Below are 18,844 nucleotides of genomic sequence, written 5' to 3'. Positions count from 1 at the left end.
TTCGGCGGGGGGAGCTGTCAAGCCCACGACGATGACTACCTAAAGGAGGCGTTATCTATCTATGATTACGTATTCAATCATTTATGTAATGCAACGTCTATGACGTGTGGGCCCTGAGGGCAGAACCGGTCTGTATTAAGCCATCTCCGTGAGACTCTATAAACCTATCGCATTTCAGACAATACAGACTCAGCAGGAGGAATCTTCCCTCTGTCATTCCGATCTCGTGCTCCTCTTGTGTTTCTCACGTCGACGGTGTTCACCGATGGCAACGGGGTGTGACAGTACACCGGGACACTCACCGGAGCTAAAATGCTGGGAGACATGTCCACCATCATGTAACATTGCCGAGTAATGAAGCCAACAAGTTGAGATAAACTTCTTCCGGTACCACTAAAGTACTCCTGGTCCTGGCAGTCCATCTGAGGAATGCTTCCTGGGTGGCTGGGTCGGAAAAGGTGAATCTGGGGATTCTGGGGAACAGGCAATCCATCCGCCGGAGTAGATTCATACAAGAGTGATACCATGTAATTAAATTATGCATCCAATCAACCAACTGAACCTCCTAGCCAGGTTGCATTAGCAATCAACATAAATGTAAAACAGCAAATCACAGGTAATGCCATATATCTCCTAAAAACGTCTGGTAAAGCTTCATAAAGCTACAGAAAAACAAACTTCTAATAATGGGATGGAGTTAACCGAACATTCAAATGGAAACCGTCTGTGGCCCTAACAAGGCGTGTGAGTTGCTCCAAATGTTGCAGCAAGATAACCCTATACCAAAGCAGAGCATGCCAAAAATGGATGCACCACTAGATCAAAACTATGAAATGTGGATCTTACAGCACACAATTAATAGCTCAGAACAACATTAGACAACAGACCTAGTAGCTCAGAAACAACATCATTATACAATAAGGAAACAACACTGTGTAAGGAAATGACCGTCTAACCGGGCGGTTGCTAATCTCAACTAGTACAGTCTGCTAAATTCTAATGGCTCTCTAATTTATCATCACCAACGTATTTTCTAAACACAACTTGATATCCAGTGTCCATCATCTATGCTTGCATGAAGTGTTGAAGCACATGAATGCATGCTATGGCAAACAGGTGGAGATCAGAGCAACCAGTATCAGAATAACTATTTATGAAGTCCCATTAGTACTGTTCTACATGCAATTATGCAAATGCAGATCACAAAGTACCCAGGTGCACTGGAAATACTCACTGGAGCTCAACAGCTGGGAGACATGTCCACCATCATGTAACACTGCTGAATCATTGAGTCACCAAGTTGAGATAATCTTCTTCTGGAGCCATAATAAAGTAATCAGTTTGAAGCTTGCCTCCTGGATCTGGCAAGGTGAAGCTAGTGGACAATGTCACCGCTTTAGCTTAGTATCTGGGTAACAGGTAGTACTAGATTAATACGGCGGCTATCCCATCAATTATTTATGCACCAAGTCAAACAGCTAAGCCTTAGGGCTAGGTTGCACTAGATATCATTATATCTGGCATTACTTGTGAAAAAGTGAATCACAAATAATGCGAAATATACCTTTAAACGTCATGTAACATGTAAGCTTAATAAAACTACAGAAAAGCAACCTTCCAATTGCTGGGATGGAGTTAAATTAACAATCAAATGGAAACCATCTGTGGTGCTGGTAACACGTGTGTTGCTCCAAATGCCGCAGCAAGATGAAACACCATACAGACATAAACTAGGTTTTATGAACTTAGAGCACGCCAAAATTGAAGTACAACTTGACCAACTAATACTACGAAAATGTGGATCTTATAGCAAACAATTAATAGCTCAGACAATCTGGTTTGCATGTTATAAAATGCACAATTGCAAATTGATATCTCAGCCATTGGTAGAGGATCCAATAAATCAAGTGAATACCATTTTTATTTTTGAAGATGGTGCAAACCAATTTACTAAATCAAATAGAATGGTATAGCATTTTTGTTATAAGTCAGCAACACTCTTTAAGTAATAAGAATGTCTAATATGACTATGCAGATGCCATTCATTCAAAGAATACATTTTGGCAAATCAATTTTGTTTGTAAAATATAAGTCAGCATCTTTGAATAGCGATTCAAGGAGAATCTTCAAAGTGATTTTTGACTGTGCTATTCAGTTCAAAACAACACTGACATGCAGACAATACACAAACCTGTGTTGATAAAGCTCAACTGTAACACCATGTTGAGCTTCCTAACTTTGTTAAGTGTTAACACATATTCAGTTACCTCAGACCCGATTATTTTGTACAGTGCATAATTCTCCTTACCTGTGAAGTAGCCAGTTTCAGGTTTCATCACCAATGTTCCAGATCGATTACAATGCTGCAGCAAAAATAAAAGAATTCCATCGCATTCAAAAAAAAAAAAAGAATTCCTGAAAAGCACCAAAATGGTTGAAACATCCAAATCCGAAAGGTAATATAATTAACAGACTAACATTTTACTAAGAGAGGCGATTCTAACATACCTGAAATCTACTAATAAGCTGTAACTGTGTGCCACTGACAGTCTGACACCCACAAACTAACACAAATACAACAACGAGTTCTTTGATAACTTTGGAGAACGAGTATTCTCCTCATATTTGAAAAATATCTATTCTTGTACATCACCTCTTCAATGAAGGGAATAGTTCAGATGTACTGTACGAAAACAAAGCTCCCTTATCTTTACAACATGTCATCACCTACAATCTAGACTAAAGTTAACCAACGTCAAGTGTGCCCTCAATAAAATTAAGCTGGCCGGAAATCAATGAATCAAGAATCTATAGTTGATACCCCTTATAGTTCTACCATGTTCAACTTTACATGGACGCCATCAACTGCATACTTCCAATGCCAGGTTCCACTGTCCATCAGTTCGTCGCGTATAAGATCCAATTTAACAACAAAACCTGTTGGACAAGAAGGAATTCATTCATCAGGAACGTTGGGTGCATGACATAATAGTGGGGTGGGGTGGGGTGGGGGAGTAAAGATAGAAGCGAACTTTCAACCCAAACATATTTTATTTTTATGCATGTATGCATGAATCTTTTCTGAAACCTAACTATTACTACTCTTAATGAGAACGAAATTTGACCAAGTTATATCCATTGCACATAATAGCAGGAATAAAATGATTCACACTTCAGAACACGAATTTGTAATTAGAATGGATAATTGACTTAAATGGCTATATCTAGTGGGGGGCTAGAGGCCAACAAATTTCACAACTTGCAAAGTAAAATCTAAAATGTTCACCCACTCATCAACTTGCAAATGAATAAAAAAGAGCACAGAAAGAATCATAGGACACTGCTAATTAACAAACCTGCTCTGTCCTGAATGATGCACATTCTATGACCATCGGGTACTTCAAATACATGGTTACCCTACCAAAACAAGGGGAAAAAATAAGACAAAGAACAACAAATAAATAAAAAATGCTGTCTATTAATAATTGCACCTTCAAGACTACATCTTTTGCCTCAAATTCTGCATTTCCATGAAGAATAATCTTTACAGATTCTGATCTCTCCACATCATGCTTCCAATAGACATTATTTGGAGAAGTCCAATTGATCCCTTCGTTCACAATTTTAACACTTTGCAGTCTGCATCTCCCGCACCTTTCAACAAACGTGGCATTAGAGTTCCATACTAACTGGATAGATGTTTATAGCAACCATGTGTTTAAAAGTAGGTTACAACCTGGAACCATAGTGCAGTATCTGTTCACCATTTTTGTTCTTCTTGGTTGAACCCATGATGTTGTGAGCTAGAATGATAAGGCTTCCATCCAGCTTTAAGAATTTAACATAATAAACTTAGTTTGTACAAACAGGCAAAGTAACATGAAAAATTATCGTTTTGATTGTTACCTCAACATCTTTCCATAGAAACTCAGCCACCTCTATTTGCAACTCTGAACCTTTAGAAACAGAACCACCTACGAACTGCATGGAGACATTTTGGTGACCACCAAAAGTAGACAAGGCAAAGAATAGAACGAAAGATATAGACAATGTTTAGAAGTAATAAGTCAAGCACTAGCAACTGAGCATAACAGTCCGTAGAGGATCTTCCACACTACACAGGGCAGCATGGAGCAAGGACCAGCTTTCCCATCTCACAGAACGTTTGTAATGGTAATTCTACCGCATTTCCTTTTTTTTTTATCTTTTGACATGACACAAGCAATTAGTCTTTCATTCAATTTCAAGTTTCTTGTGCTGCAAGTGACCCATCTACAAACATTCACAACAGTTCATATCTTTCATGCACAACATGCTCAAGCTCAACGTTACATTTTATGCATATAAGATATTAGGAACATGCCATTATGTCACATTAGATAACAGTGAAAGGTGCTTAGTCTGCGTTCAGGTATTGCGGCAATGATCTGTACTGTCCCAAACAACAGAATGTTCATTTTTGACAGAATCCTTGGTATATGTAAGCTAAATGCAGATCAAAGAGTATACCATGACATGTGTCAAGAACTGTCAAATGATAGGTTTTGTTATGCTCAATGTTCATGAGGGATGGTAAGCAATTGCCTTGTCAATCTTGTTGCTCAAAACTACATAGGCAAAGTGGACTACAAAGGAAAATAACTCTGCCCTTCTGAATCTTGCTTGGCCAGTTGCAGCTCAAAGACATAACTCAGGTAGAATAAATTATCTAATAATGGGGAGAAGAAAGATACCGATATTATGTTTACCCATCAAATGCATACAATGCCATACCTTTTGTCGTATGATATCCCAAAATGGGCCTAGAGCAGGATGAAGAAATATGAGAAATGGCGGTCCAGAATGCATATACTCGCTGTTGTCTTTAACCTGATGTTTGAAAATGTTTTAAATAAATTAAAAGAAAAACACTTCATGACTAAAAAATACTTAAAATAGATTATGAGAAAAGATAGTCCAGCAAAACGCCTGTAGGTAATATAACATGGAAGGCTAACTCATGCCAAATGTGAAATAAATTCATAGACAGACAAGGTACAGAAGTACAATTACCATGGGGATATCTATGCTGCAACTGGAAAGGAGGTCATGAGCATTACGCATAATGTCAAGGAGTGAACCCTCTGGAGTCTGTAGATCAACCAAAGTGTATATTTTGAAACATGAGTCAGAAATAATTTCAGCTAAGTTACAACTGCAAGTTCTATAACATAAGACTTAACAACAACATACAGATGTAATAGTTTCAGAAAAGATGTTATGTCAATATTATCATGCTATTATCAATACACCTTGTCTCCAGAAGAAATTAAGCAAGTAAGCAGTTTTATCTCTGTAAGAGAATGGGCTGAGCTATCTAGCTGTAGGTGCAGAACTAATGCCACTTCATTAAGAAAATAAGGCCTGGCAGGCCCATTAGGGCCACCAAACTCATTCAAGTCAACATCAGCATATCAGGCAGCATACTTGGCGCTACACATTGCTGATTGCTAACCTACTGAACACAAAACTGAGGAACACAAAGTAACTAACAACACAAGATAATTTTACTTCTACAGTTTGTATGGAAAAGCAAGTTTGTGTGATTCACTGCTTTACAAAATGTACATCTACACAGGAATGTCGACAAAAAGTTTATTATTGTATATACTAAGGAAAGGTAGAAGGCCAGCATTGTTAATATGCAGTCCTGCACTGATTGGCATGTGAATCTATGCATTGGAAGACAGGGTAAAAATATTAACCTGGTGCAATGATCTGTCTTCTGATTTCAGCTTCCTTTTAGCTGATGAAGTGACTCTTTTCCTTTCATTATATACAATGAAAGTGTTAAGCTCACCTGTTAAATATGAAATAGCTAAAACTCAACGTAACGAAGTGAATAAATATATGCACAGAAAAATCAATAAATCGGTTAACAAATGTTAACTACCTACATACTTTCTATTCCTTTGCTGCATCTGTAGTTATAAGTGTTCATAAAATCATCTGCAATGTTTTGCATTGTGCACTCTAGCCTGCCTCCAGCAGTACTGTCAAAAAAAAAATGATTGAAAAGAATAAGCAGTAGAATCATAATAAATGACTTAAAAGGAATAAGCAATAGAACCATAATAATTAAATGTGACTTTCATATATATGCCAATTTATTCCCACATACAAGTTACAAGACAACATCTTACAGAAGCAATTATGTCGTCAATACTCATCACAACGTAATAGTACATAAAGAGCATGCCAAGGCTGTGCGTTTGGCAGTCTCAAAAACTGGCTTTGGCCTGCAATCTAGCTCAACTTGGCAAGGATTTTCATGCCCACGCTGGTGAGACAAATTGGCTCTCATGCGCAGGCAAGGTTGGCTTTGCTGGCATTGTTCCTCTCTGAACAAGCTCCTCTGCATCCACTGGAGCGACAGTCCCTGCTGAATCAATGCCTTCCCACCGGATTAATGAACTCACAGCGCTTATAAAGCAACTTGTGGTAAAAACCGAGCACCTTGTAGTTGAAATCGAGCTTCCTTGCTTGAATTGGCGCCTTCACTTCAGAACCCAACACCTTGTGATGCAAGTTGACCTCCACATCGCTGGGCCATGGAGTTGACACTGGGATCAAGTTTCTTGTTCCACAAACCTCAAAAAGGACTTACTGCTTGGCAGCAGAAGGATAGGTGGATAGCAATCTACTGCTACCCATCAAACCAATCTACACAAGCGCAAATTAGCTGCTCTCCGGCCAGTGAAACTCAAGTCCAAATTCGTGCTGCTGTCCCCCGAATCGATCATCACAAACTCCAATTGATGCTGCTTCCTTCCCTATCGTGGCTCGAATAGATGCAGGAATCGGCCAGGATCTGATCTCCACCGCATGCCTGAGCAGCTGAGTGCATATGCAGGTTCTAACTGCTGGAGAAGAAGATAGAGGGGAAGCAAGGCAAACTACTCCAAAATGTGATTCTGATTGTAGTGCTGTAAATTTTGGGCGTGTTTGGTTCTCTTCCTCCACTCATGTTACCTCGCTGCACTTGCCTCACCTTGCCAGGTGATTTACGATTATACAATATGTTATATATACTTCTATCATAGTATTAAGAACAGGGTCCAGTTTGAACACCTTTCATGTTTAGGGGCCTATCTATTATCTAGGCAAAATTTGCTCAGGGACACTGCAAAAACACCTAATATGCTACCGGACACCGCCAACTCCAAAATATGCCCAGTACCATTATGAAATCACAATTCTTTGCCGCTGGACACCACGTTCATTAAAATATTCATTTTCATGGTTCGAGAGAGAGAAAGGGCAGTGAATAGACTAAATTGCCCCTGCGAGTCATCTTCTACCTCTGTCCGCTAGCCATGGCTGAGGGTTATGCGCGTGGGGGGTTGGGAGCAGCTCCGGCCGGGCTAAGCCGGCAACACGACAGCGCCAGGCGCTCGTTGGCCCGTGGAGCTGCAAGCCGCCACGCGCAGCCGCTCCCTCCATTTCTACAGCGCCGCCCATGGCCTACTCCATCCGTTCCTGCACGTGGCCATGTCGGACGGTAGGCCGACGGCCATGGCGTGGGGTGAGCACGGCCTGGACGGGGGTGGGCGCGACCTTGCCGGGGTACGACCATGGTGGACGGCAGCCACAACCGGGGGCGGGCGCGGCCTCGTCGGGGGCTCGCGGCCTTGCTGGGACGGGGTCGCGGCCTCGTCGGGGGCGAGTGGCGCCTGCTGGGAAGGTCGTTGCTGCACGCTTCCATGGGAGGTTTGCCGCCGCCGCTGCCGTGCTTTCCAGCTAGGGGCCGAGCCGCCGTAACCGCTCCGCCCATAACCCACTCAGCCGCCCCTGCTGGCACTGGGCGCTGCCCAGGTCGCCGCCGGCAACCAGTCCCCTGCTGGCTTGCTTGGTCGGAGAAGGACGACGTCTGGATCTCGCCAGCCGGCCAGTGAACGACCAAATTGACCAACAACCAGAGGTTGAAGAAGACAGGGCAATTTAGACATTTCCCCTACCTTCTCTCTCCTCTAAACTAAAAAATAAATAAAATAGTTGGTGCGGTGTGTTCTGACAAAGAACCACGAATTTGTAATGTCTGCCAACAAATTTTGACGTTGGCTGTGTTCATTGGCCAAATATGTGTTTCTCTAGTGTCCCACGGCAAAATTTCCCTATTATCTATTATTCACTAGAAATAAGCATAGCCACCTCAGTGCAGTTACTTGCAGGTTTATTTGCCAATTTACATCAACCACAAAGCAATACAGAAGTTTAGGCCAAACTGATAAAGACAAGTCTTTTATACATGAATAACTAATGCGGCAAATGAATAGCCATGCTGACTTCTGAAATCATCATGTGATAACTGATAAGCCTAACCCTAAGCATCCACTACCAAAAACTCAAGGGTTGCCAGTGGGCATATAAACAATATTAGAAGTTTAAGGTGAATTACTGAAAGGAAATACCTACACTCAAAGCCGAGATGGTTGACGTACGATACTGCCTTTTTCAAATTCAGCACCATCCCTGGTAAGCAACTAGCATTTTTGCGAGATCCAACTTCCTCTACTGCTTGTAGATCAACATAGAGAATGTTCGTATTTGCTGGAAAGCTAACCTGCGAACTAAATTTAGAGAAACATATTGATAAGATATTGCCAATATTGAACTGTAATCTTATAGAGAAAAATATCAATCTTAAACACATCACTGGTTCTCTGCATCCAATTAAACTGACTGAACTGAAGCAGGTATTCTTTGAAAGAGGTAAGCAGCACGGAACACAAATGTTCTAAAACTATGATCATCATCATGTAATACCAACAAATGATTGCCATCCAGGTGAGCTTAGTCCAACAAAATATATTACAGAAATTAGTTTTGTGGACTAAACTTTTCTGGTGAACTTTAAGTGGTATTTTGAAGAAGCAACAAAACCATGTCCCCCCCCCCCCCCCCCCCCCCCCCCCAAGAGAGAGAGAGAGTAGTATGTGCATACTTGCATTCCAATTTCAAGAGTGCATGGTTTTTATGCAGTTGAGAATGACCTAAAGAAATATTACCTGCCGGTTACTGTAGGTTCTGGGATGCCATACTTTTCAAACTCAGTGTACTCAATACAAGTGATGCCATATGACCATAGCCCCTCAAGATTTTGTTTCTCAATAAGGACATTCACTCCTTCAGTAGCCCCTGGTCTTCGCTCACAAGATGCAAAACCTAATTTCTGAAGCATGATGTCAACTCAAAGAGTTTCAAACAACAGACTACCAATTTGATGGTGCAAAAATAGACATTATATAATGACTTGTATCAGAGACACACGGGAGCCACCTCAAAATAGGATAGTACTTAATGCCTTTTCTTTTACCTTATTGCATCGAAGGCCTATTCCTGCCAATGCCATCATGGTCAAATCAGTTGCAGCAACCACATTGCTGAAAATAACAAACAAAATCCACAATTATATCCTGTCAAAATGCTTTTTCAAAAAAAAATATATCCTGTCAAAATGTTTTATTGATTGACACCCCAAAAAGGAAAAGAGATCATTCAGCGGACAACCTGACTTGGCGTACAGTTGCACCTTTTCTGCCACAATTTTGTAACCATTGGAGTACACCTCTATCATATGCAAGTTTCCAAATAGCACCATGACCACCAGGTTTACCAACAGGAAAAAGTGATTTGCTGACTAACCATTTACCATCCTCGGCGTTTACTACAGGTACCAAAGGCTACAGATACCATTGAAGAAATTTAGTTAGAGCTTCATAAAACTTGTGGGCAGAATGATTAAATTCCGATTCTACAGACTACAAACGAACACTCTAATAAAAAAGGGCGTACCCAGTGCTGAGAGCATCCCACACTGTGCGGGGTCTGGGGAAGGGTATTAGCAACAAGCCTTACCCTTGCGATGTGCAAATGCAAGGAGGCTGCGGCTCGAACCCAGGACCTTCCGGTCACAGTCGGTAGTACTCTACCGCTTGCACCAGGCCCGCCCTTCAAACGAATACTCTAATGGATGGATATATTATATAAGTCCCTGATTATATACCTGTTCGAACAACCGGAAATTGTCACGGCCTCTACCAAACCAATCAAGTCTATCACATATTGCAATTATATGTTCATGATTATCCTTCACAGAACTAGTCATGATTGCAACTGGGGTTATACATTGACCTCCAAAGATCTTGAAGTGGAGAAACTCTCTAGCCTGCCAAACAAAGTAGCGCTTCACATTATTATATAATAACTGGGTATAGAGCTTTATAGCTATTTTAAGCCTTTACAAACATAACTAGTCCAAAAATAACAAGGCACTTACACAACCAAAAAGCAATTGAAAAAACTAGCTGCAACAATGATATCCCTTTCTTAAGCGGACATGATCAAAGTGTGTAAAAACAGGTGTTACAGTAGAAGAAACTATATGCAAAGAAACATCAATTTACTATTGTATGTAGACACCATAAGTCGGTAAAAAAAGAAACTACATGCAAAGAGGAATTTCATATGCACAACAAGTTACCTGCAGATCCCTTATCAGCCCTTCCAACAGAGATCTCCCACAGTAAGGGAGCAATGCAGCAGGAAGGGATTCACCAGTATCTGAGTCTACTAAACCAAGACGATCACCCGCACCACCAATTGGGTAAATTTCACCTAGTTCTGGCAAACCCTAGAAAACATCATATTTCAGTTTGTACCTTACAACAGAATACAGATGCCTTATTTAATGTGCAACATTACTCAATATAATTTGCACTTGAAATAAGAACAGTAACCAAGTATTGACATCCTTATCGTAAATTTCAGATAATGGCGTAATGTTGTAAACGAAATAACCTCAATTCCCCACAGAGCTGCTTGAGATGCATGTTCTTTATCCTCCAACAAATTAAGTCCACTGGGAACATGGAAATCAACAAACTTGTCTTTGCTAGGTCGGTGCATGCGATCCTTAGAGGCTGAAAGGAACTCCAATGCCATAATTTGATAGCTGATGTGGATAAAGGAAGTAAAGAACATCAATACTACTAATACTCTTCTAGATATAACAGATTAACAACCAGATAAACAAAATGGCTTAAGGGGATAAGTTAGAACTAGGGATGCACGTCTTGTTTTTTTTTTTTTTTTTTTGGTCATTGGGTCGACCCAAAACTCATCTGATTGAACTGATCCGGATTTCAAAGCAAGGGGACCGAGATAAAATTGAACTAGTTAAACGTCCCACTAGGTGTAACCAGTTGCATCCTTTGTTAGGGCCATCCAGTTAACGTTAATCAAATGTGTTCGAAGGTTCATAGTTTCAAAACATGACTCAACTCACCTTCCCGTATGACTGCAATTTTAAATATGATGCCATAGCTCGTAAATGCTGTTACTACTTTGCACCTTTTTCAGTTACTAACTTCTGATTCCAGCACGTATCAAATTTGGCTACTCGTACTACTTCGTCGTTTACTCCCACATACAAGCAAGCAATGCTCACCCGATGATGCCTCCAATGCAGTCGTAGAACTCCTCGATGTTGTCAAGGAACTTGAGCAGTCTAGGGAGCACCCCCATTTCCTCGCTCCCCTTCTCGCCACCCACCACTCCCTCCGAGGTCCATTTCCCGACCAAACCGGCCAGGCTATACAGCGCATCCCGCAGGGCACTCCCACCCCTCGCCCCGTTGCGGTGGTGGTGCTCGTGGTGGCCGTCGCCGCCGTACCAGTCGAGCTCACGGCCGAGCACGTGCTCCTGTCCTGCCGCGACGAGGCATTTCAGCAGGAGCACCTCGCGGGGCTCGAGCGCGCCCAGCACCCCGTGGCTCGACTCCTTGCCGAAGAACGCCGCGACGCGGGGCTCCGCGTCGAGCGCGCGGAGCTTGTCGCGGAGCGTGCGCGCCGCGCGGAACCTCTCGCGGGCGGCGGAGAGGCGCGCGACCTCCGCGGCGATCGCCGGGTCCCGGCGCGGCTGCTGAGCGGGGGGAGGCGGCGCGGGCGCGGGCCCCGGTGGTTCGCGCTCGATGGGTGCGGTGGAGACGCCCTGCGAGCGCGAGGCCGGCGATGGGGACGGCGACGGCAGCGCGGAGAGGAGGCGGCGGCTCCGCCCGCCGCGGCAGCGCGGGGCACGCGTGTGCGGGAGTGGGAGGCGCGGCGAGAAGAGGGACGCGGCGTGGAGGCGGAGGTGGGGAGGAGCAGGAGGGGTGAGCGCGCGAGAGGCCATGTGTTTTGGTGGTGGGCAGTGGGGAGGGAGCGGGCGGGTGGGCCGGCGGGTAGAGCCGTAGAGGCGAGAGCGGGAAGGGGAGCCGGGGAGGGGGATAAGAGGAGCACACCGTGACAGCGAAAGGCCGAGGGGCGGACGGGCATATGCTCTCGGGCGATACGGTGTGCCTACTGGATTCTCGGGCGCCCACGGTGTGCGGGTCCGCGCGTCGCGGTCGCGGTCGCGGTCGCGGTCTCGCCGAGCCGGGACGAGGACAAAAGGGAGATGGTTATTGGCTTGTGGCTGCGCGCGTCGGCCGACTGGTGAGTTTTGTTGTGTTTGATGAGTGGGCTTGGGCCCTGGAGGACAAGGAAGAAACGTGGCCCAATTGTTGTTAAATTTACTTACCGACCTTCTTTATCAGAATTCCCAGGTGTAAGGTGTTTGTGCAAGATTTATGTGGGTATAATACAAAATAATGTGTTTGTGCAAGATTTATGTGGGTATAATACAAAATTTGACATAACTGGATGAGATCAAAAGAATTCATCTGCACGCGGTGCGTTTTGCGTTAGAAAGAATCCTTGGTTGCGCAAGCCAAAACTTTCGTGCACTTTTCATTGTTGCGCGATCAATCTTACCCGGGCAGGCCACTTCGGAGTTCGGAGACCGGTTTCATTACTCCAAAGTTACAGATAGAGGCCACAACACCAAATTCACCAAAGACGGAAAAAAAACAGAGGAAATTGAGAACGTGCGGATGCTGGTCACTTGAGCTGTCCTAGCCTCCTACGTCAGACGGTCCAAAGCCTCCGACCATCCGGCGTGGCAACGCGTGAGGCATGACACCGACCTTCGACGCGTGTGCCATAATCCCGTACGTGCGTGCCCCTCCCACGCATCACGCATGCACTATATAATGTCACCGGTGCCTTTGCCCCGCAAACCATACCAAGGGTGCCAAGCAGTCAAGCACGCCAACCTTCGACAGCACGAAGCAATGGCGCGAGCCCTGGCAGCAGCCGTCGCGTTCTTCCTCGCCACCTTGCTCCTCGCTTCGACTCTGGTCACCGCAGCGCCGACGAGCGGCATCCCGGCCGTGTTCGCGTTCGGGGACTCGACGCTGGACCCGGGGAACAACAACGGCCTGGCCACGCTGGTGCGCGCGGACCACGCACCCTACGGCTGCGGCTTCCCTGGGGCCGCGGCCACGGGCCGGTTCTCGGACGGCAAGCTCATCACCGACTACATCGTGGAGTCGCTCGGTGTCAAGGACGTCCTCCCGGCGTACCGCGACAGCGGCCTCACCGTCGCGGAGGCCTCCACGGGGGTCAGCTTCGCGTCGGGCGGGTCCGGCCTCGACGACCTGACCGCGCAGGCCGCCATGGTGTCCACGTTCGGCTCGCAGATCGGCGACTTCCAGGACCTGCTCGGCAAGATCGGAATGCCCCAGGCCGCCGAGATCGCCAGCAGGTCGCTGTACGTTATCTCCGCCGGCACCAACGATGTCACCATGAACTACTTCATACTGCCAGTCCGGACCGGCAGCTTCCCCACCATCGACCAGTACAGTGACTACCTCATCGGCAGGCTCCAGGGATACATTCAGGTACGTTTTGAATCAATCTAGTTATTAATGGTAAGACTAGCTAGTAACTTTTATCGCTAATGATGGCGTTTATTTTCCTCAACTAACAATCCAGAGCCTGTACAATTTGGGAGCCCGGAACTTCATGGTGTCCGGCCTGCCACCGGTGGGGTGCCTGCCGGTGACGAGGAGTCTCAATCTGGCGTCGGGAGGAGGCTGCGTCGCCAACCAGAACGCGGCCGCGGAGCGGTACAACGCGGCGCTGCAGCAGATGCTGACCAAGCTGGAGGCCGCGTCCCCCGGCGCCACGCTTGCGTACGTCGACGTGTACACCCCGTTGATGGACATGGTCACGCATCCCCAGAAATATGGTGAGCGGCAACAGATCCACAGCCTGCGGAAATAAACTAGGCTAGATCGATTGAGCTTGAGCACCTGCTGATTCGTCTTTGCTGCGTGCGTTGCAGGTTTCACCGAGACGAGCCAAGGCTGCTGCGGGAACGGTCTGCTGGCGATGGGGGCGCTGTGCACCAGCGCGCTGCCGCAGTGCCGGTCTCCGGCGCAGTTCATGTTCTTCGACTCGGTGCACCCGACGCAGGCCACCTACAAGGCGCTCGCCGACCACATCGTCCAGTCTCACATCACGCAGAGTTAGATTAGTTGGGTTTTGTAGGAACGGCAATGACATTGTGTGTGAAGCTGGTTCCGTGCTTATAGGAGATTAATTAGGAGATTGAGGTAGTTAGGAGATATAGGATTTGTATAGAATGAAAAGATATTCAGTCACGATGTTTACATAGGGAGGTTAATTGAACAAAGTTCTGAGAAATAAAGGCCTGTTTGATCACAACTCAGGTTATTATAGTTTGGATTATGCGTGAGCCATTGGCCTCTATGACATCATATAGGCATGTTCCATGCGACATTGAAGCTTCTTTGATATGCTACCCAAGCCATTCCCTGGCCAATTTACCGGCCTCTCAAACACGGAGATCGGCGGACGTCCATGGCGCCCATGTGATCTTGTTTGTCCCAGATGAGTAACGGCAACGGGTAGGCAACATGGCTCAAAAGTGGGGCAAGTTCATTTTTATTCATCGAGTAGTCGACTCAACATATGAATCAATTCTTATCTCTCCTCCATGGTTCACTTCCTTCAGCGATGGGTTTGATTCATTCATATACCAACATCAGTTGATACATCGCTTTGCTTTTCCTAGTGTTTTTCTCACTGGAGATGGCCTTGGTCATATTTTAGCTCATTGCTTCTATTTGTTCATTAGCTAAAACAAGCAAATTACAATCTCGCACGAGCAGTGAGAAACCCATCACATGCTCAACTTCTGCGGTTCTATGCAAACTAAGCATGAAGATCTAGGAAACAAACATGCAATACTTCAAGGTATGGAGCGAACAATCAACGAATAAGGCTACAAGTGGGTTGTTATAGGGCATTAGCATACATAAGTAAGCATACATCTTAGGTACTGTAGTTAAGTTACACAGTTCAATAAAGGAGGCAAGATGCTTAGAGCCTAGCTTGGGATCAACTTGGGGTTCATCTGGTTCGTGTTTAGTAGCAAACTTAACTTCCTGCTCAACATTTGTCTCCTTGGTTGCTTCGGTTACTATATGAGTGCAACGTGGCATAAGTAAACATGTTACATATTACTTGCAGTGATTATGCATGAATGATGTAGGAAAACTGTTATATATAGCTTGAAACATTAATAGGAACAATAAAGTAATGTCAGTACACTAGGCTTCGGGTACATAGTGTGGGTCTAACATATGCGAATTGTTTGGATACTCAGGTTTAACCAACCGTCTGAGAATTGGGCCATCCTTCTAGAACTGTGTTTCAGACTCAAGTGAGTTCATGCGGACCATTCAGAGCCAACCACGACTATGTGGGTGGACATGTTTGGGTGACCAAGGGTTCATTGCTCGGTGGGGGGTTCTGATGGTTTGTCCCTCTAGACAGGCAAATAGTATCCCTAAACTAGTTGGGACTTATGTAGGTAAGGTCTTTCCTTAATGTGGTCTCATAGAGTGGCCAGCGAGGCGCCGAAGTAGCAACTCCGATCAAAGAGTGTGGATGTGACTATGAGAGGCTACAGGCAGTAGAGAGAGGGCGTTAGAGGCATCAGGGTGGAAGGTTGAAAGCGAGGGCAGGGTTTTAGAGAGAGAGAGACCAGAAAAGTTAAGGATTGAGTGAGTTCGTTTCACAAGAGCTTGATTCACATATCTTTGATAGCAATGATAGAGTGGGCTCTTGTACAATGTCATGTCCACTGTCCGCCTAAACGGCCGTTTAGCCCGTTTACACAAAGGTCGCGGACGCTCCGCTGAGAACTGGGTGCTCTCGGGTTTTGGGGATTCAACCTTAACAATTCGACGGACACTCAGTCTCTCGCTCCAAAAGGGTGTTGGTGCATCTACTGGGGATTTTACTGAACTAGGAAGGTTTATCGGACACTCCGATGCGTTGGGCGACAGAAACCATTTAAACGTTACACGGTGGTATACCGTTTCCGTTTAATCGGTTGTTTTCACCGTTTAAATGTCCATTTTTCCCTTTTAAACACACGTTTTGCTCGAATAATGGGCTAAACGGTAGGTGACCCACTATTTACTGTTTAGCGTTTAGGATAACACTGGTCACGTCTTCTCAATTGTGAGAAACGGCGTACATGGCCTTAGTTTGGACAGCTTCAATATGCTACAAGGCATCCACAGGAAAAGCACACCAAGTCTATGTTGTGTTCACCTCCACTAGCTAGAGTTTTTTTTAAAGAATTTATTAAAACCTCTATCCTGAGAAATCCCTGGATACTAAAACTGCAACAACGTTTGGAAGGTCTTGCTAGAACAAGGGATCATTTGTACAGCTTAAGCCCATGGCTGCTAGTGTGTGAGCTACAGAGGTGGCAGCTGCCCACCGGCTCTTCTCCCATCTAATGATCCACGTCACATGTTGTTTCCCGCAAAAAATGCTCTCGTTGCTAGGCCTGGAGAGGCATAAATGGCCATGAGTACTTGTAGCATCCACTCACTTAAAAGCCCCACTAGCTGCATCAAGTTATATTTACCAATACCTAATCACGTTCTGTAGGCAATCACAATCCTCTCCAATTTAAGAAAAAAATGCAAATAATCCAAGAATCCAGACCAAGCGTGAAACGACAAAATTATTATGGTATTGAAGCGAGCAAAATTCTGTTGGAACTGGAGAGTAGTATTCTGACAAGGAAATAGGAAGCAAACAATGAAGCCAGTTCGCATCGTAGGCCAATTACAAGTATATCAACACCAACACAAAGGCAGCAAGACTCCAGTGCCATGGAGACATGGACAATTGACACAACACAAAAGCGGCCATAGGCTGAAGTAACGCGTTGCTGTTTCCTCATTGTCACTCCTTGCAAAAAAAAGTAACACTGCATCCATGTTCTTGGCTATTGTTATGCAGATAGTTCAAAAGCATGATCCTACATTCTTACTAATATGTTTAAAGGGTCTACTAGGAGTTACGCAAAGCCCAATAAACTCAGACAACTTCCAGCTGTGAAGTTCAATGTGGGCATCCACAATGCCTAGACTTCAGCCAACATAAACCCATTGCCAGAAGCATCCCATTTTGATTGTACCAACATCAACAACTGCCTAATGCATCCCCTCGCAAAAAGAGAAACTTCAACACCTTGACGTGTTAATTTTTAGAAACCTGAAAAGCAAATAATAAACATTAGGGATATCTGGATGAGTGATATGGCAAAGCAAGACTGAAATGTAGTATAATGCTATAATCACATATGTTTATACTGTGCTTATTTTCACTCATTATGTTTATGTATTGATTTTATAGGGAAAAAAGAAATGACCGGAAAAGTCCTCAATAAGAGCAGACAATCCAACTTTAGTTCAGTTTTACTCTTATAGTTGCTTAGACAATAACCTATCATGATGACAATGGATAGGGATCTTTTAGGCTTTCATACTTGGTAGTTTTCTTGGCATAATTTAACAAATGATGTCTGATAGTTCAAATAACAACTACATTCTGTATAGACAAGTAAAATGCCACAATGACTACTTTTAGTATGCTCCTGTTGTCTTGCACAAGGGATTCCAATGTGCAACTACAAAAACCGCAAATAACAACCATTATTGGAGTAAAATGCTTAACCGACATAGCCATCATGCAAATTGATTTGTCATGTTCGAGTACGTGCTTCTAAAATAATTACACCAGTGCATTTCAGGAGGCCAAGCTAACTAGACAAGATTGCAGTATCCTTAGCATGAATTAACCAATGAGAGTTAACTTAGGAAGTACCAAATGATGTATTTGCTGCTTTCATCCCCATTATCACTTCCTTAATTTCCTCCATGGAAAAAGGTTTGACCAGATCTAGCTTATCTTCCTCTGACAAGAGTAAGTCAGTGGGCTAAAAATCAGGTTTCAATTTCATGTTACAAGGCTCATTGTGCCCAAAAAGACCCTTGTAGAAATCTACAATATGTGAAGAAATAGCACTTTGACCTCTAATCTCTCCATTCTCCGATTCTAGAAAGGTAATCGTTTTCTTCCTCCTCCCATTTACAAACTGGTGAAAGAATTGAGTATTTGCATCCCCATGCAAAATCCAGTTCTTCCCCACCTTTTGTTCCATTGGAGTTCCTCAATTGTATTCATCCTATCCAGAGATTCCTCCAAGTTAATTCTCTCTTCCCACTCAGCAATGCTTAGTAGTCTTTTTTCAGCTATTAAGTCAATTTCTTCAATTCTAGTAGAAATGTCTCTCCTCAAAGCTCTTTCCTTCCCAACAGACTTCAAATTCCACCCTCTCAAGTATTGTCTCTGAGACTGAAGGCACCCATGCCAAATATCCAGTGAGTAAAACTGATTATCAGGCTTTTGCCTAAACTCCCCCCATTTGGCTCTCTTCCCACTCAGCAATGCTTAGTAGTCTTTTTTCAGCTATTAAGTCAATTTCTTCAATTCTAGTAGAAATGTCTCTCCTCAAAGCTCTTTCCTTCCCAACAGACTTCAAATTCCACCCT

At 44.3% G+C, this 18,844-nt stretch overlaps 2 protein-coding genes across 3 annotated transcripts; one reads left to right on the top strand and one right to left on the bottom strand.

The window, feature by feature from the left end:
* Window positions 1–241: 241 nt before the first annotated feature.
* Window positions 242–12,241, bottom strand: LOC136511913 (UTP--glucose-1-phosphate uridylyltransferase 3, chloroplastic-like). 2 transcript variants are annotated; one of them, XM_066505938.1, is made up of 19 exons: window positions 11,489–12,241; window positions 10,840–10,993; window positions 10,523–10,672; window positions 10,046–10,207; window positions 9,550–9,722; window positions 9,356–9,422; window positions 9,048–9,211; window positions 8,451–8,609; window positions 5,941–6,032; window positions 5,745–5,857; window positions 5,053–5,130; window positions 4,774–4,869; window positions 3,907–3,981; window positions 3,737–3,828; window positions 3,492–3,654; window positions 3,357–3,417; window positions 2,509–2,937; window positions 2,309–2,363; window positions 242–1,408 (listed from the first exon to the last, which is right to left on the bottom strand). In XM_066505938.1, exons 1-17 carry the CDS (start codon window positions 12,208–12,210, stop codon window positions 2,825–2,827), a joined length of 2,634 nt encoding a protein of 877 aa, XP_066362035.1. In that variant the 5' UTR covers window positions 12,211–12,241; the 3' UTR covers window positions 242–1,408; window positions 2,309–2,363; window positions 2,509–2,824. The 2 variants fall into 2 exon arrangements, with proteins under 2 accessions (XP_066362035.1, XP_066362036.1); XM_066505939.1 differs by having other exon boundaries at window positions 332–1,408; window positions 5,745–5,839.
* A 923-nt stretch (window positions 12,242–13,164) lies between these two features.
* Window positions 13,165–14,540, top strand: LOC136509853 (GDSL esterase/lipase At2g31550-like). Its single transcript, XM_066504434.1, has 3 exons — window positions 13,165–13,798; window positions 13,893–14,148; window positions 14,245–14,540. Exons 1-3 carry the CDS (start codon window positions 13,190–13,192, stop codon window positions 14,430–14,432), a joined length of 1,053 nt encoding a protein of 350 aa, XP_066360531.1. The 5' UTR covers window positions 13,165–13,189; the 3' UTR covers window positions 14,433–14,540.
* The last annotated feature ends 4,304 nt before the right edge of the window (window positions 14,541–18,844 follow it).

Source organism: Miscanthus floridulus, chromosome 16 (genome assembly GCF_019320115.1).
Source record: "Miscanthus floridulus cultivar M001 chromosome 16, ASM1932011v1, whole genome shotgun sequence".
NCBI classification, from domain to species: domain Eukaryota; kingdom Viridiplantae; phylum Streptophyta; class Magnoliopsida; order Poales; family Poaceae; genus Miscanthus; species Miscanthus floridulus.
Note: the sequence above shows the minus strand (reverse complement) of the source record. Positions and strands in the feature narration are given on the sequence as shown.

Coding starts and splice junctions, on each gene's coding strand:
- LOC136511913 (XM_066505938.1), bottom strand. CDS start 12,210: ATGGCCTCTCGCGCGCTCACCCCTCCTGCTCCTCCCCACCTCCGCCTC. Junction 9,423..9,549: donor GCAACTGTACGCCAAGTCAG/GTTGTCCGCTGA, acceptor TGTTATTTTCAG/CAATGTGGTTGCTGCAACTG. Junction 5,131..5,744: donor AAGACAGATCATTGCACCAG/GTTAATATTTTT, acceptor GTTGATCTACAG/ACTCCAGAGGGTTCACTCCT.
- LOC136509853 (XM_066504434.1), top strand. CDS start 13,190: ATGGCGCGAGCCCTGGCAGCAGCCGTCGCGTTCTTCCTCGCCACCTTG. Junction 13,799..13,892: donor GGCTCCAGGGATACATTCAG/GTACGTTTTGAA, acceptor CTAACAATCCAG/AGCCTGTACAATTTGGGAGC. Junction 14,149..14,244: donor CACGCATCCCCAGAAATATG/GTGAGCGGCAAC, acceptor CGTGCGTTGCAG/GTTTCACCGAGACGAGCCAA.